Source organism: Neodiprion fabricii, chromosome 2 (assembly GCF_021155785.1).
Source record: "Neodiprion fabricii isolate iyNeoFabr1 chromosome 2, iyNeoFabr1.1, whole genome shotgun sequence".
Taxonomy (NCBI): domain Eukaryota; kingdom Metazoa; phylum Arthropoda; class Insecta; order Hymenoptera; family Diprionidae; genus Neodiprion; species Neodiprion fabricii.
In genome coordinates, this window is record NC_060240.1 from 33,324,968 (window position 1) to 33,337,685 (window position 12,718).

The 12,718-nt window shown below is 39.8% G+C and overlaps 1 protein-coding gene across 1 annotated transcript; it reads left to right on the top strand.

The window, feature by feature from the left end:
* The first annotated feature begins 90 nt into the window (after positions 1-90).
* LOC124176139 (ATPase WRNIP1-like) lies at positions 91-3,535 on the top strand. The gene is made up of 5 exons (XM_046557021.1): positions 91-1,082; positions 1,378-1,563; positions 1,640-2,522; positions 2,680-2,904; positions 3,129-3,535. The coding sequence occupies exons 1-5, from the start codon at positions 768-770 to the stop codon at positions 3,245-3,247; spliced, it is 1,728 nt and encodes a 575-aa protein (XP_046412977.1). The 5' UTR covers positions 91-767; the 3' UTR covers positions 3,248-3,535.
* Positions 3,536-12,718: the final 9,183 nt, after the last annotated feature.

Consider the following 12,718-nt stretch of genomic DNA (forward strand, 5'->3'; position numbering starts at 1 on the left):
GTCTCAGATTACATTTTTGTTGCTAAAATACAGAGAAGTTACCGATCTTGAGATTTAGGATCTACAAATATTCCGATCTCTTTTACCGACGCAGTTACGCGAAAACAGTAAAACGTGCACGGCTGGAGTTTTATTTACAGACAATGAAATACAGAATTATGAATTAACATAGGAATGTAACTCCTGAAGAAAACAACTTGCTCATTGTCAAAATTAGAATGCTATTGCTTTATATATTATTATAATGAATCATGCAACGTTATATGCAACGCTTTAACCTTAATTCGTGAATTAATGTAAACAGTAAAAGCGTTGGAATGGTTTTTACCTGTATAATATATTGGATTCGCGAAAACAATATTCGCGAACGAAATTAAGTTGCTGAACGTTTTAATTAATGAAATTACCTTTGCTACGACTCAATCATTGAAATGAACAACCGTGAAAGAGCCACTGTGAATTTCCTTGGTTACCATCCAGCATTCATTATCAATCATCGATAAATTCTATAATTGTTAATTTTGTGCGGATCACTAGGCTGAACGCATCATTGCGAAATTTGGTTTTAAATTGCTCATTCGGTGCTGCCACCTGTTCATACAATCAAATTGACAATGGCTCGAGGTCAGCTGTTAAATGTGTGGCTGTTAATAACGATGTTAGTAGAACTGAGAGTACAAAGAGCATCAAAGAAAGGATTCAATTCGGTAAAATTGAAGAAAGTTTATCTTCGATTCATTTACTAGCTTCAAAAATAGAATATAGAAATGGATTGCCCGATATGTGGTAAGGAGTTTTTGGCCTCGGAGATCGAGAGCCACGTGAATAAATGTTTGTTTTTAAATGACATGTCAAAAAATGCGATATCTTCGGTGGAATCTGGTGGTATCAAAAGGTTCCACTCCTCAGGACTGCAAGGTAATAACAAGAGAAAATCGTTCGGGCCTTTGGTCAAAAAAGCCAAATACTTGGCGTCCAGTGAAAACTTGGAGGAAAGTGAGGAGAATGACGAACAAAGTGCCGCTGCCGGTATCACCTCAGCCGAAAGTGCCAATCTCGCTCCCCATATTCAACAGAACAAAGTAATCGTCTTCATCATTCATATAATTCTGTAGAAACTTGAGTACCAACGTTTCTTTTGCCACGATAACTGCATGCAGTGAAATGATTCCAGAGTACGTCATCCAACCTTTACTTTTCCCTTCAATTTTTATAAATTTCTTTAACTAAACAATCTCCAATACCAAGTCTCTCGAAATCCCTCCACTACTTTTCTGTTCCAGCGTTCTTTGAAACATTTTTTACCAAGACTTTGTACATTGTTACATTTTGCAATGAAATACAAACTACGAATAATAATATATGAGTTTTGTACAGGTTGGTAGTATTAAAAAATCTCACAAAGACGACCATGTTCCACTTGCCGAAAGAGTGAGACCTACGGGTCTGATGAATTACGTAGGTCAGAAACATGTTCTTGGATCACAGTCAGTCCTCCTTCAGTTGTTGGAAAAGAAAGAAATTCCTAGCATGATTTTATGGGGACCTCCAGGCTGTGGGAAGGTAATTTTGTGCTATTTTGTAATTGCGGTTAACAACTGTGAAGAAACAGGAATGCAGTTTGCATTTGAAATTTCAGACATCTCTAGCGAACGTGATAGCTCATATATGTAAACAAACGCCTGGTGGTAAGATGAGGTACGTAAAACTGTCTGCGGCAATGTCGGGCGTTAATGATGTCAAGGAAGCTGTTAGTCGAGCAGCAAATGAGTTAAAATTTGGTCGGCGCACCGTGATGTTCATGGACGAGATACACAGGTTCAACAAGCTCCAGCAGGATATTTTTTTGCCCCATGTCGAGGCTGGCACAGTGACTTTGGTAGGAGCAACGACAGAGAATCCATGCTTCAGTTTGAATTCTGCTCTGTTGAGCAGATGCCGTGTCGTTGTATTGGAAAAGCTAACGACTCCTGACCTCGTTTCGATCATCAAAAATGCTGTAACCTTCATGGAGGGCAAGGTGTTCTCTGCTTCTGAGAACGCTAGTTCTGGAAGCAGTAACAACACTGTCAATGAATCGTACAGTTCAGAGGGTGAATACACACAATCGGCTGAGACTGATGAGTCGTTTGTTCCAACGTTTATAGTAGATGATCCCACGGTTCAGTGGTTGGCTGAAACATGCGACGGTGATGCACGCATAGCCTTGGGAGGGCTTGAACTTGCAATCCAATCAAAAGTTCCTGCTGAAAAGGAGTTCCTTGAGAAAGGACCTGGACTCATTACCTTGACTGATGTGAAGGAAAGCCTGAAGAAGTCACACATATTGTACGATAAGAAGGGGGACCAACATTACAACTTAATATCTGCGTTGCACAAGTCCGTTAGGGCCAGTGACGATAATGCTGCGCTTTACTGGCTTGCTCGTATGCTGGCTGGGGGCGAAGATCCCATGTATATTGCCCGACGATTAGTCAGAATGGCTAGCGAGGATGTTGGCCTTGCTGATCCTAAAGCGTTGGGTATGTAGGCGAAGAAAATTGTACACTATTTATAACTGCTGTGTCTCTGCAACTGAACTTCATTTATCTATTTTTTTCAAGCACATGATTTATTGTAAAAAGTTTCTAAGCATGACCTCAGACTTGGCTATTTCATGTAAGGCGGACCTCTTTTTAGGTATGGCAGTGTCTGTGATGAACGGATGCAAGATGATTGGCATGCCTGAAAGTGACGTGTTATTGGCTCAGTGCACTATATACCTGGCAAGAGCTCCAAAGTCTCGGCTAATGGAAGATGCGCTTAGAGCGGCGCAAAGATTGGTGGCCAATCAAAAAGGGCAACAGCCTGACGTCCCCATCCACTTGAGAAGTACGGGTTCCTCAAAATTGGTCAGTCTACTCGGTAAGTGAAAAGAAATGTGCCACTGTTGCTGGTACAATGTATGCCAAAACTATTAACATTTTAAATATATGAAGATTGTTGTACAAAATTTGTCAAAATTTATTCGAATTTATTCGAATTTTGTGTTTGATTAAGAAAGAAATCGGTATATTTCGTGTTAATTTCTATGTCTGTGAAAGATTTTGTTATAATCATAATAATTGAAAGAAAAATAAATGTTACAGGAAATGGAAAAGGATATAATATGCTGCATAAAGACGATTCTGGATTGAATTACATGCCGCAGGGTATGGAGGATGTGAATTTTTTTGAAGAGGACGAACTTACTAGTATTATCGGTTGATATTACATATTTATAAATTACCAATCCTGTTTCAAACGTTAATACATACTGTTTTCTTTTAAAAGCTGCGAATGTGAAAAAGATTGTGATTTACGTTGCTTATAATTTTATGATAAGGTGGAAAGAAGTGAGAGGAAAAAAAAATTAAAGCCCTTAAGTACAAGTTAATTTTTAAAATTAAATTAAAATTGCGGCCAAATCGACCAAACACTACCTCCGTAGGTTGCACATATCGGATTTTAATGATATTGTTATGTGTGAGATCAAGATTATATTTTTTCAAATACATCAAGCGTGTTTGTTCAATTTACCAGCCCCATTTGTGACAATGGCATGATTCTTCTAGAACAGCAGGTCAGCATGCGTTCTTCAGTATCTGCATGTTAAAGTAGGATAGATTTTGCTTTGATCACGACATATTGCATCGGTTTGAATTCGTTCGAACACATTACTTTAGTACACATTAATTTACTACATCTTTTCAAATGTGTTCGTTTCGAAAATCGTGGTAAACCATAAGACGATCGTTACGACGTGAAGTGAGCAACGGTTGAATATCTTCTCTTGTCAGTTGAGTCTAGTACGCGGTGTCGATCAGTCTTGATGTTCCGTTCGACTGAACTCAGGTAAAAATTACGTAGTAATTAATAATGTACGTTAATTTAGCATATATCGATATACATTCCAATGCGTTCGTTTCGCGAATATTAGTGAACAATACAATGATCGTTACGATGTGAAGAGAGCAGCGGTTAAAAGTTTTTCCTCATTCTCGTACGCGTCGGTTAACAGTCTTGATCTTCCATTCGACTGTATTTCCATAAAAAAATTGCGATAATCATCCGTGAGCTGTATTGTAACGGTGTGATATTTAGCGTATTGCGAATACATTAATCTGTGTGATAAGTCGTTGCCCATCGTGAATTGATTTAGATCATAAATGTCCATTAATTCGATGGCTGACAACATTCGATTCCAAACGAAAGCGTGAGTGACGCCGATCGCGTGTTTGATGGTGAAATAGCAGTTTCGTCATATTTTGGCTTATAAATATCAATCTCTGAAGTATATTGAGAATTGACTTCTTATGACTATTCTATAAAGGAATACACGAAGCATCATATACGTTAATTAATTCTATAATTCGCAAATGAAGAAAAATATTGGGTAAGCGATCGAAAAACAAGTGAGTAACGATTTGATGTTCATTTTCTAAACATTCGCGTGTGAGTTGTTTTTCCTTGTACTTAAACGCAGTCGCTTTTGTGGATTAGTCGAGGTATTCCTGGTGCTGTTCAATGTTTATACGGTTCGGTTCGTGACATTGAAACGTACCCCTAACGCAGCAGTCAACGTTAATTTCACGTGAAGTGTGCCGCGAGTTTGGTTCGGACAGGTAAAGATCGAGCGCGGATCGGTTTGTTTTGTGTTATTATTCAAGGATGCATCAGTGACACGCGATAATAGTAGCCAGCGTGAGCCATCGGCATCCTGTAAACATCGGAGGTACGTATACTTGAAATAATTGCTATCACAGAACTTCATTGATATCATTGCTCTTTATTGAAATAGCTCGATTATACCGAAAATCGGATAATAGATGTGTGTCGGTTTGCGATTCCAGGGGCGGTTCTCGTCCTGCAATAAAGAAAGGATTAGATTGCTGTTTGCAAGTTTTTCTAGCCCACTGCAGATAGAATACAATTATTTAGTTCTCTATCTGCCTACCTCATCGATGATATATTGATATTGCTTTTGATGTGGTTTCGAATTTCTACAGAATTTTATTTACAGTCACTTTTCGTATTAGACAAAGCCAATGATGGAAAATTGCACGGAAGGCAATACATATCCATTTGAATTCATACCTCACGGATTGTTGAAAATTTTTTATTTTCTTCAGTTTGATATTCCGACACACATTCGAGTGAATTTATGAGACCGCCACGTCGGTATGTTTATTCAGTAATTATACACTATCTGCCTCGGCGATGTTCAATTGATTGAATCTATAGTACCGACGTGATTGTACATCGCTGTGTCGGTTATCGGTAAGACCGATTTGAAGCGTCACCTTACTTATCTGTCGAGAACTGTAACTGTCGGTATTAAACCGAAATGCTGACAGTACCATTGATTTGCATTTACCGACTACAATTATCACTTAATATCTAACTCGTATAGTTGAGTCTTTTGCCTGACGTAAAAATTTCTTACTGATCGAAAATTAATCTTTGCTGATAACGTGATAAATATTAGATTTACGAAAATTTTACTACATCTCTTTTTTGTAGAGAATTAAATTTCCTATAGAATAGCCCGAGGACATTTTTTTATAATATATACCTAGTTTTAAAGTAATTAACAATTTTCTTAAAAAAATGTTTAATGCATGTGTTTTTACTGATAAAAATTCGGGCATATAGCCAGATTTTTTTTTATATACCTTGACTTTTGGCGAGTCTGCGCGAAGCAATTCCGACATGACCAAAGTAAGAACCACGCACCCTAATATACATCATTCTTATTTTCCCTGGATGACTCGTATCAAGATTATGATATTACAAATGTGTAAAAAAGATTCGTATCTACTTCATTGTCGTTGACTGGTTTGCGAACTACATAGTGAATTTTCACTGATTCAAAGTCAGAGAGTATAACTGCAGGAATACGTGACGAAAATTTCTTCCTATCTTAGCGCGATAAATTTTGATCTGAATGGTGAAGTGTGGCATATTATTTTTCGCAAATTATGATTTTACTCATTTCGGATGTATTCGTGAATGAGAGCTTGTAGATATTGAACGAGTTCGAATGGAAAAATTTGAAGTATATTCCATGACGTTACCTTTGTGCGGTTTACCGACAATTTTTTCTGCGTCTTTAATTTTGGTTGTCGTATCTTGATTCAATAACTTTATAGAAACGAACGTTTCCTCGTATACATGCAGAAGCCGCGAAATCTCACCGACTAGTTATAAAGGATTTGTCACCCTTATCCGAGGTGTGTGCAGCCTCGGATGTAAATTCACTCCTCATGTGGGCTAACTGGCTGAGGATGTTTATAGCCGTTATTTATATTTTATCAACCTACCTAGTCATTGGTCACACTCGTGTCAACTTATCGGAATATTTAACATGCGTTCTCGACTCGGTTCCATGAGATAATCTCTGAGAGCAGTGCAGCGGTACACGATGGTTGTACGTCTCTCGCAGCAGCAGATAGTCATTCAGATTTCACATTGTGCGGCTATAAGCGTTTGCCATTTCTGTCTACTCTATTTTGACGTCCTCGCCGCGCCAACTTTATGGCCATTCACGCTCGTGTGGTTGTCCCTCCCACACTCACGGGCGACACGAACATCCAGAGGCACCCATACAACCTGCAGGGTGTGCAGGGATCAGTGCGTTTCCTTGGATTAGCATAGGGTGCGTCGCCGGACGCGACGGACTTATCGCATCTCGTCTCAATGACTTTGCCAAGCTCAATGCTCAATTGCGTAAGGCGGAACATGCTTAAGCTCAGCGCAAACGGAAGCTGCTGAGACATTTACGCCGGCGAGTGATTAACGTCACCTTCCCTCTCGTAGCCGCGCTCAAACTTTACTAAACCTGCATGCAGTCCTCTGGCAAACCCGGTACGCATCCACACACATGCACGCGCCTACTTATCGTAGGCACGAAGATTTTCCATGCCGACCGTGAACGCTCAATTTCTATAAGACGATCAAGGTCTATTCAGCAGACGGTTATGTCAGGGAGGCTGCAAGCAGCTCGGGCAACGGAGGAAAAACGATGAATATTTGATATCATAAGCGATATGCAGAATCGAGTGCCCGGGATTATGATGTTTTCTGCATATGTACACGGAAAAAAATGTAATGTAGATTTTACATGTGATATGGTGAATTTTTATGGATTCAAATCTACGTCAATTGCGGTAGATCTACCAGTGCATACCGTAGCTCGTACTCTTGGTTTTGTAACTCTTACTATCGGATTTGTAAATCTTGCCACAATTGCCGTAGATTTAAATCCAAAAAAGTGCTGTCCATGTATTAACCTCAGGAATAGTAAAATCTACAATATTTTTCTTTCCGTGTATACGGTAGAAAGAACGTTTCTTTTCTTCTTTCCACCCGATTAATACATATTTGATTCATTGCCAGTATTGTCACGACAAAGGTTACGTTGTCCATTTAAAAATTAAAAATTTACCGCCTGGAAAGCATAGGGAAGCGAATGAATTATCGTAAATGTAACAGTTCCAACAACTCTATGTTACATTTTCTTCAATCTCCAATTAACCACTGCCTCACCGGTAATTAGAAGACGATACAGGCACACTTTTTAATGTTCAGCATTGCGTATACGACTTGAGGGATAAAATCTGGGTTTCAGTTAAAAATTGGGTTTCAATAATAGTAATTACTTTTCTATTATCTCAAAAAAATACTCAATTTAGTTGCCAAAATTTTGCACCCAATAGGTACGTCAAAGTGGTGAACAACCATGAAAATTCTTGCAATACCGTAAACTGTATTTGTCCGAGGTTTAATTCTTGACGCGACGTAAAAGGAAAAAGTGATATTGCATAATAAATCCGAGGGGTTTATGCACTCTCGGAGTTATAACCCTTACGCGCATTTACCGTCAATTTATAGCTAGGAATTCCGGTAAGCCAGCTGCATGTAAACCTTGTCGGGTTGACAATAAGATGCGCCTACTTCTGTGCACCGTCCGGGAGTGGAAAAATGAATGCTAATGAATGCAAAGAGATCGGGATCGAACGGACAATGGCAGTCAACCTGCCGTGACGTGACCCGGAAACATGGAAGCTTGCCGATCAAGCCAAAGCGAGGATATCTCTTTTATTTTCTTTTCTTTACTTGATTTTTCTCCTCTCCTCTCCTCTCCTCTCCTCTCGATCCCTCTCCACCGCTGTTCGTCTCTTCTTTCCTCTCCTCTGTTATCCTACTTGCTGCCTACCGGCCATGTGTAACTCTTCGATAGATCGAACCAGCGATCGAGGCAGCCGCCGATCGCGGTGATCTACATCTATCACGATCGCATCATAGACCCTGGCAAGAGGAGGCGAGCCTCGCCGGTCTCTTCTCCTGGGCTGCTTCGGGCAGCTCGAGAGTTGGGCATGAACCTTGCAGCCTGCCTCTGAGTCCGCCGCAACGGTACCCACTGACCAGCTATTTATATACTCCACCGCACTGACAATGCTCAATGCAAAACCTGCCGAGCTTATTTGTTGAATCGATGTTATTTTACCGGGAGATATGCCCCATGGCTGCGGCTTACCTGCACCCGGAGTAGGAGGAGGTCGTTCTTTATGCAATCTGCAGGAAGACTGGATCCCGATTTTTAAATTCACGAAATACCAGAGCGTGCTGACTTTCCGTTGGAATATACAACGTATGTGCCCAACCTAACTCCACTCTTTGTTATCATCGGTTTGTAACACAGAGTTATTCCATCACCCTACCACCGTCATCTCATAAGCAAAACTCTCATTTGCCGAGCATGTATAGAGAGTGGAAATTTCGTGTAGGTACGAATGGATTTGTTCCACTACACGAAGTGCATCTAATGTCAGAGCCGTCACACATTTTTACATTTCAAATTCGTTAAAATCTGTTGTCCTGAAAGCTTTGTAGCAAGTACTGTGCTTACAATCGTAGATAGAAATTACAAATCCGTACAATTGCAGGGTGTAAAATTGGATCGGACCGTCAGGCATATGAAAAGTTGGATTTATTTATTTATTTCAATTAGTTCGATTAGTTAATTGTAGTTTTCTTCGAACTCACGAGCATAGTCAAGAAGTTAATATAACAATTTCGCAAACAGCAAACGTCTGATCACGAGTAAAGTATCGAATTATTTAAAATGCAGGAAAAGTATCGCGTGCATGAATGCGTTGTGTACCTGCCGCTTGATCTCTGTCGAGTATAAAAATTCAGTAGGATCGTGAGTCAATGAAGAACTCGGATCCCCTGCGGAATGAATTGCATCAGTTTCCCGCGTGTATATTGGCTTCCAGAGGAGGCCTCTTTAATGACCATAACAGGCATCGTTTAGGTATTAGTTCGTGCCGGGATATAATTTCTGCGGCGTCATTCGTCCGAAGAATTATGTGTGCGTGCGTGTGCGAGTGTGTGTGTGCACAATATGCCTCCTGCAGCAGTCAATAAAGTATATAAATTATACATGCATGTATATAGTCACACACATGTACATACGTACACATATATATATTATGTATGTGTGTATACGTTACAGGTAGATGATCACATAATTATTTTATTTGTTATTAATCGCCCCTGGTAATGAGCTATCCTCCGAGGTACGCAGCCCTGACGGAATTGAACGCATTTATCATCTATTAATTGAGCGATTTGTTTCTCTTCAACTAATGAGACTCCAAAGTCAGGTGAGCTTCACCGCTTACACTCGCGATCATAGCCGCAGCAGCCCGAGTCGATAATCGGTTTTAACTTTAAACGACGATCGAATATTGCTTCTTTACTTTTCGTCTATTTTTTATTTATTTTTTTTTGTTCTGCATACTTCATGCTCGAAAATGTAAGGCTTGTGCTTCTTAAATTATTTGACAGGTTTTTTTAAAAATTGCATGAATGATTTGTGATATATGAAATAATTTTTCTCCATTATCCATATGGATATAAATTGAGCACCTATAATTCATGAATTTTGATACTGTGTAACAATTCTCCCGTATAATTGAATTATATCCTTCGGAATGACGATATCCACATCAATCGCCTAGCGTGACGGTGATGCAGTCACGTTCTGCAACCTACTGCATTCTCTGTGGAAAATATTTAATTTTAAGTTATAGATGCCATTAATAAGCGCGCGCTTAGGAATCTGTACCTACGATATCGCAGTGGGGCTGTGATGAGGGGAAGGGGGGGGGGGAGACCAAATATACGAATATATAGTCATCTGATAATAACTAAATTAAGATGCCCGCGTCAAAGACGCGGGGTAATATTTTTCTATACTCAGTGGCCGCTTCTGTTCCAAAGCTTCTCAACGGGAGGTCGTCTTTCGAGCGCCGATCTACGGACATTTTTACATGTTTTATTTGACAATTATACTCTGGAAATTACGACGGATAATTTTTACACTGCAGTTAGGAAATTATAGCGTGTTATGTGCAATCAGGAATTTTCGATTTATACGTATTTTGTACACGAGTACATGAAAACTTTTTCTCCGAGTGGCGAGTAGCTATTACAGGTACGAAAGTTCAGCGTTTCGTGGTATTTTGGGAGTCTATTAGGGATTCGAAGAAAAAATTATTCGGATAACTTTGGTATACTCAAGGAGGCGTAAAGTAACAATTCGTAATTTTGAGGTGAAGAAAATTGTGTGTGAATTTTCTTTATTATACTATCGAATTTTTGATCTTATTAAAGTACATCGTTACCTAACATTTACCAGAACTCGTTTTTAAAATTAATTGAAATCAACCGACATCGACTGAAATCACTAGCAAGTCATTTATTAGGAAATTTTAGCCTTATTAAATATTTCGTACCCATGTAAATAGTAAGAAAATACTAGAAATGTTCTAAAAGTTGTCCGAATTGACTAAGAATGAATTGGAACCGGATGAGAAGTCGGGAGAATTTAGGAAATCGTTCTTTTCCGAAGTTAAGGGAGAATTAATAACACTATTAGGGAAATACATAGCCATATTGGACAAACCATAGGTGTAAGATGATTGACGACGGTTCGAAACTTTGACGACGAGTTTCACGTTTCTCCGTCACGCGTAAAAACACATCTTCGACGACGAGCGTGTCTCCCGTCCGTCCACCTGAACGCACACGAAGCTCACCTGAGAAGTGGGTAACTACAGCGTTAACCCTTTCTGCCCCCCCCCCCCCCCCACTCTCAGTTTTCCCCCGTCAGCCGCTGCAGCGTTTACTCGAGTCGTAAATCGACTCGTCGGAATCCGATAAAAAGGTAGGTATTTAACGTCCGAACGAAAGACACGGGTCACGTTTGAGTCGATGACAAAATAGTAGCCCATTAAAAGCCGAGATTATCGCTTTGAAATGAAAAAAATGTCACCCTTTTGCCTTCGAGTAGATCGTAAACACGAGTTATGCCAACCTTTCGGCGTCTAGGGTAATTAAAGTATTAATAAGATGCGCTTACAATACGGTAGCTCTGTCTTACACGCCAATCTTTTTCTCGTCTACCGAACGTCTATCTTCTTCCACGTTGGGATGACTTGGAATTGTCATCTCGTTTAGGGATATCTGGAATAAAAACTTCTCGAGTGATCAGATTTGTGCAAAGTTGTTGGAAGGTATTCGTCATAGCAGGTGAGATTGGAAGTGTTGAAAGGTGAATAGTTAGATCTGAATTCAAGTTCTTTTCCACAATTCAAATATCGGCGAAGAATTTTGAGGCGCGGTTATTACATACCGAGTTGTTGAATTTACAATCTTTCTTTTCTGCTTAATTTTCGGGATTCCGAGCGTCCGACTTCCGCGATTCCATAATAATTTTAAGACCCTGCAATTTCCAATTCCATCGGACAACGATTCGATTTTCGTAACTCTTCCTTTTTCCTTTTATCCGCGGTCGCAGTTTGCGAAAACTCACATACCTATACGTGTTGCGAGGTTAAAAATTGCTCCAGATATTTTTTGGCTCCTTACGTATCATCGAGAACGTGACACATAAATCTACGGCTGGAAGTGTAATCGAGGTAGATGAAATCCTGAATGTCCTGCGGATCTTCGTGACCGGATCTGCAGACGGTGCCCCATGGTTAGCGCATTCGGATCGTGACGTTGAACAATTATATCCGCAATTACGTCTGCTGCGCAGGTACATAGTTAGAAATAGAGACATTGTTATAGGTATAACAGACTTTATACGTATATCTCTGTGTATGTACATAAATAAATACATAAAGTTACGTAGTTGGATATATTCCGCAAGGTACGAGCCTCGTCGCGGTCGCGGCCACCGCCGAGCCGCTCGTTTCAGACCGCCGAGAGACAGGAGAGCGACAACTTGTCCGGAGTGTGTTCACGATTCCGACCTCGTTGACCCCGACCACCATAAATTCCATGTCATCGGTTGTCATAGGGCAATTTTTTTATTTGCCTTTTTATAGCCGCGAAATAATGTTCGTCCCTATCCTACTCCTCGTATTATAGCGCTTTATTATCTTGCTTTCGGTGCTACGGATAGACGTTGAGAATATTTCGACACTCTGAACAACGAGAGGAAAGCCGATTAATTCGTCGGAAATTAATATATCCGAGTTAGTTTTCAAGATTTTTTCACGGAGACTGGAGTTGTTTCGATCTTTTTCCCTCTTTTTAGAAAATCCAAAAAACTTTTCGTACATTCGCAAAATATTTTTCAAAACTGTGCCCAATTATTCGTAAATATTTCTCGATTTCAATT

Coding starts and splice junctions, on each gene's coding strand:
- LOC124176139 (XM_046557021.1), top strand. CDS start 768: ATGGATTGCCCGATATGTGGTAAGGAGTTTTTGGCCTCGGAGATCGAG. Junction 1,083..1,377: donor CCCATATTCAACAGAACAAA/GTAATCGTCTTC, acceptor AGTTTTGTACAG/GTTGGTAGTATTAAAAAATC. Junction 1,564..1,639: donor GACCTCCAGGCTGTGGGAAG/GTAATTTTGTGC, acceptor TTGAAATTTCAG/ACATCTCTAGCGAACGTGAT.